Genomic DNA, 5537 nt, shown 5'->3' with positions numbered 1-5537 from the left:
CCCGTCCTGATCCAAAAACCTCCACACACACCTCAAGTACTCCACTTACACAAGCAGCATTAGTAACCCTTTCCCAGTCTGTGGAAGGAGGTCTTTCATTCTCTATGAAAATAAAATAGAATAATCTGAACAAATCCTGAACAGCCACACAGGCATTCAGTACTGTACATAACACAGGCATTCAGCACACAACACAGGCATTCAGAACATACATAACACAGGCATTCAGAACATAACACAGGCATTCAGTACATAACACAGGCATTCAGAACATAACACAGGCATTCAGAACATACATAACACAGGCATTCAGCACTGTACATAACACAGGCATTCAGAACACAACACAGGCATTCAGAACATAACACAGGCATTCAGAACATAACACAGGCATTCAGCACACAACACAGGCATTCAGAACATAACACAGGCATTCAGCACATAACACAGGCATTCAGAACAGCCACACAGGCATTCAGTAGTGTACATAACACAGGCATCCAGCACATAACACAGACACACTGTGTGTGTGTGTGTGTGCCTAGTGTGTGTGTGTGTGTGTGCCTAGTGTGTGTGTGTGTGTTTAGCCTTGCTCACAGGCATGTCCCTGGTGTAGTGCCCGATGAGTGTGTGTGTGAGAGAGTGTATTGACGAGTGAGAGTGTGAGTGTGTGTCGATGAGTGTGTGTTTATGAGTGAGAGTGTGAGTGCGTGTCGATGAGTGAGTGTGTGTTAATGAGTGTGTGTTGATGAGTGTGTGTGTGTTAATGAGTGTGTGTTGATGAGTGTGTGTTGATGAGTGTGTGTGTGTATATGAATGTTGATGAGTGAGTGTGTGTTAATCAGTGTGTGTTGATGTCGAGTGTGTGTTGACGAGTGAGTGTTAATGAGTGAGTGTTGATGAGTGAGTGTGTGTTAATGAGTGTGTGTTATTGAGTGTGTGTTAATGAGTGTGTGTTAATGAGTGTGTGTATGTTGCAGCACCTGAAGGTGGTGTGTATATGTGTGTGTTAGTGGTGTGTATATGTGTGTGTTAGGGGTGTGAGTGTGTGTGTGTGTGACTGTGTGTGTGTGTGTGTGTGTGTGTATATGTGTGTGTTAGGGGTGTGAGTGTGTGTGTGTGTGTGTGACTGTGTGTGTGTGTGTGTGTGTGTATGTGTGTGTTAGGGGTGTGTATATGTGTGTGTTAGTGGTGTGTATATGTGTGTGTTAGGGGTGTGTATATGTGTGTGTTAGTGGTGTGTATATGTGTGTGTTAGGGGTGTGAGTGTGTGTGTGTGTGTGACTGTGTGTGTGTGTGTGTGTGTGTGTGTATATGTGTGTGTTAGGGGTGTGAGTGTGTGTGTGTGTGTGTGACTGTGTGTGTGTGTGTGTGTGTGTGTGTGTATGTGTGTGTTAGGGGTGTGTATATGTGTGTGTTAGTGGTGTGTATATGTGTGTGTTAGTGGTGTGTATATGTGTGTGTTAGGGGTGTGTATATGTGGGTGTTAGTGGTGTGTTTATGTGTGTGTTAGGGGTGTGTATATGTGTGTGTTAGGGGTGTCAAAATATATCGTATGGAATCGCATAGTTCTTCTTTGATTTGGTTCATACGTGTCCTGTTGCATAGATAAATACATTTTGAAATAAATTAGTGTGTGTGGGCTCATTCAAAACAAGGTTTTGAAACTGTATGGTTGTAATACTTTTTCTGGCCACTAATGGAAATATAGGCGCTGTTCCAAGGTTTGCCATTGAAAACAATGGAGAGGAAAACAAATGCTTAGCAACCACCAACCCTGCACTGAACTATGACCTCGCCATCATCTGTAAATAATGTTCCCAAAAGCAAATGATGCTCCCATAAACCTTTTGGCAATCTTTAATGTATTTAATATCAACTATTGTCATATTTAAGAAATAAAAAAACTATTTGGTAAACATGATGAAATTATACTAGCAGCTGAAATGTGCACATGTACCAGCTATTGTGAGTGTGTGTGTGTGTGTGTGTGTGTGTGTGTGTGTGTGTGTGTGTGTGTGTGTGTGTGTGTGTGTGTGTGTGTGTGTGTGTGTGTGTGTGTGTGTGTGTGTGTGTGTGTGTGTGTGTGTGTGTGTGTGTGTGTGTGTGTGTGTGTGTGTGTGTGTGTGTGTGTGTGTGAGTGAGTGAGTGAGTGAGTGAGTGAGTGTGTGTGTGTGTGTGTGTGTGTGTGTGTGTGTGTGTGTGTGAGTGTGTGAGTGTGTGTGTGTGTGTGTCCAGTGCTCTGACTCCGATCTCTAACCCCTCAGGCACGACTCTGGTGCAGCACCTGATGACGTTGTTGATCAGCGAGCACGAGCGGCTGTACCCGTCCGCCCCTGGCGGCGCCCCGGAGGTCTGTGCCCAGGGCGAGAGCCCTCCGCTGGGGCCGCGGGTCCAGCTGAGCCAGCCTCCCAGCATCGTGGGCTGGATCTCCGAGGAGGACCTGCAGGGCGCCCCGCCCCACAGCGAGGACAACACCACCAGCGGCAGCTCCTCCTCCCTGGACGTCGTGCACCCCAGCGGCCCCGGCGCCCCCCCCTCGCGCCTCGCGGCCCCCCAGCCCAGAGCTGAGCCCGCCGCCGTCAGCCCCCCCGGCAAGGCCAAGCCCCCACCCACGTGGAAGTACACCTTCAAGGGCTCCAGCCCGCGGCAGGGGGAGGCGTGTGGGGGGGGCGGCGGAGGAGGGGGAGGCACGGGGAGCGCGTCCGGCGGGGGGGGGGGAACTGGCTGATAAACGGGCTGTCGTCGCTACGGGGACACAGACGCGCGTCGTCAGGGGAACGCACGCGGGACTCTGGCTCCTCCTCCTCCTCCTCCTCCTCCCACAGACTATCCACCTATGACAACGTGGCGTCCTGCTCGTCATCGGCGAGTGGCGGCGGAGCGGAGCCGGAGGGGGCGGGGCCGGAGGGGGTGGGGCAGGAGGGCGGGGCCAGCGGGACCAGCTCGCCGTGGTCTACGTCGTCCTGTGAGATCTTGGTTACGGACTCGGGCGGCAAGAATGCCGTTGCCTTGGAGACGCAGGAGCAGCCGCACGGGGCGCCACTGAGTCAGAGCGCAGACGAGACGCCAGAGGAGCCCGAGGACGCCAGCGTCGCCATGGAGATCTGCGTGAGCAGCACCAACTGCAGCAGCAGCAACGGCAATGCACCAGTGGTTGTCGTGGTAACGGCAGAGGACAGCGACGGCACCCTGGTGGTGGGGCTGAAGGAGGAGCTGAGGAAGCAGAAGACCACCTATGAGGACCGCATCCAGAGGTAACACACACACACTCACCGACACACACACACACACTCACTCACCGACACACACACACTCACTCACCAACACACACTCACTCACTCACCAACACACACACACACACACACACACACACACTCACTCACCGACACACACACTCACCAACACACACACTCACTCACCAACACACTCACTCACACACTCACTCACTAACACACACACTCACTCACCGACACACACACACACACTCACTCACCAACAAGCACACTTTGTCAGACTCAATGCTGTGCGGAATCAGTTGTTATTTAGCCTGTGGATGTATCTGTGAGTGTATTTGTGTTACTTGTGTGTAACTCGTCTGCAGAATACTCAAGTGTAGTTGTATGTGCTGCCCCCTGCAGGCTGGAGACCGCCAGTGCAGCTCTGTGTGCCCAGATGGAGCGTCTGGAGCAGGAGATGGAGCAGGAGCGGAAGAAGCAGCGCATGCTGGAGATCAAACTCCGCAACTCCGAGCGCGCGCGGCAAGACGCAGAGAACCGCAACCGCCTGCTGGAGAGGGAGATGGAGGAGTTCTTCTCCACGCTGGGAGACCTCGCGCTCGGGGCCCGCACCAGCGACATCTGAGCACTGTGTGTGTGTGTGTGTGTGTGTGTGTGTGTGTGTCAGCCCCTCTGTGTTTGTTTGTGTGTGTGTATGTGTGTGTGTCAGCTCCTCTCTTGACCGTTGCTTGTGAGGACCAGGGACATGTGAGGACCACTGACATCACAGACATGTCCCCTCCCTGTCCTGAGGTGTCAGTTGCAGGTGAGACACCTGGGGACAGATTTGACCAATCAGTGACCAATCAGTGTTCTCGAATCTGCACCCCATCCAATGGACATACAGGGTGTGAGATTAGATGAATATACCATCTGGAAAGTTCATATAGAGGGATATATCATGTGGAACACTAGATTGATATATCAAATGGAACATTGGCTGTCATGTGAGACATTAAATAGATCTATAATACGGGACATTATGTACTCACTCGTGAGCTAGGACCACTCACCCCTCCATACCAAAGCCTGATTTCCCTCCAAGGCTGTCCGGGGGCCATGTTGGTTTTGGGGCACCTGATGCTGACCACTGCCCTCACTCAAGCGATGATCTTTAACTGCCCGTGCCTTCCTGAGCCGCCGCCCCCGGGGGGGAGGAGACGCACACTCCCATCTATCAGGGTTTCCGTGACGACGCGGAGGTGTATTAATGATCAGGTGCAAACTTTTTTCAAAGTGTGAACAGAGGAATGACTGGCATCTTCTCACCATTATGGACTCAAACTTAGTTTAACGCTTAGTGCCAACTGTCCAAAAGAGAATGTTCTCTGTGCTGACTGTGATTGGAAGCCTTTGCTTTTTTTAGTTTAGCCTCAAGATTGTAGACTGAGGCCTGACAGGCTCTAAGTAGTGCATGTGCTCACGGGCAAGCTGAAGAGAAAAACAATGTTTTCCTCATTTTTTTTCAGGTGAAATTTCAAGTGATGTTGCTGTTCGATCCTGCAGCTGTTGTTGTGAGGTCTGTTCTGTGAAAGTGCCGGAATGATTCAGTTTTAGACTTATTAAAAGAAAAACAAACTCTTATATGAGGGCTATGAGCTGTTAGTGGCCTGCTCCTGTCTGGTTGGTGATTGGTTGTTTTTCTACACTTTGGCGGAACTCTGGGAGATGTTTTCTATCGCCTCGGAAACAAAAGTGCTACTTGGATATTCTGAAGCTCTGGGTTCAGGAACAAGAAAAGGTTCCTGTTTAAAAGTGACTGTATTTAAGGATATGGGGCCAAGAAAAGGTTCCTGTTGAAAGTGACTGTATTTAAGGATATGGGGCCAAGAAAAGGTTCCTGTTGAAAGTGACTGTATTTAAGGATATGGGGCCAAGAAAAGGTTCCTGTTGAAAGTGACTGTATTTAAGGATATAAGACCAGGAAAGGTTCTTACTGATGCTGTATTTATGGATGTCAAATAAAGTTTCTGTTGGCCAGGAGTTACTTCATATAATATACCAAAAGGACCATATAACCCTTTCTACATGACCACATAACCCTTCCCTTCCTACTCTAGCAGGCACCTCAACAGCGTGTGGAGCATCCTAACTTGTGGGTGCTAGTGTGTGTGTGTGTGTGCTAGTGTGTGTGTGTGTGCTAGTGTGTGTGTGTGCTAGTGTGTGTGTGTGTGTGCTAGTGTGTGTGTGTGTGGGTGCTAGTGTGTGTGTGTGTGGGTGCTAGTGTGTGTACATTTTAATTCGCTGTATTACAGGAGA

At 50.0% G+C, this 5537-nt stretch overlaps 1 protein-coding gene across 1 annotated transcript in view; it reads left to right on the top strand.

The window, feature by feature from the left end:
* Positions 1–5261, top strand: part of si:dkey-191m6.4 (rho GTPase-activating protein 22) — a 30253-nt gene extending 24992 nt beyond the window's left edge. The window contains 3 exon segments of the mRNA XM_042707738.1: positions 2268–2707; positions 2710–3257; positions 3642–5261. Of these exon segments, the coding sequence (XP_042563672.1) occupies positions 2268–2707; positions 2710–3257; positions 3642–3864 (1211 nt within the window). The 3' untranslated portion in view covers positions 3865–5261.
* Positions 5262–5537: the final 276 nt, after the last annotated feature.

The sequence above is a fragment of the Clupea harengus genome, chromosome 1, assembly GCF_900700415.2.
Source record: "Clupea harengus chromosome 1, Ch_v2.0.2, whole genome shotgun sequence".
NCBI lineage: Eukaryota > Metazoa > Chordata > Actinopteri > Clupeiformes > Clupeidae > Clupea > Clupea harengus.
Note: the sequence above shows the minus strand (reverse complement) of the source record. Positions and strands in the feature narration are given on the sequence as shown.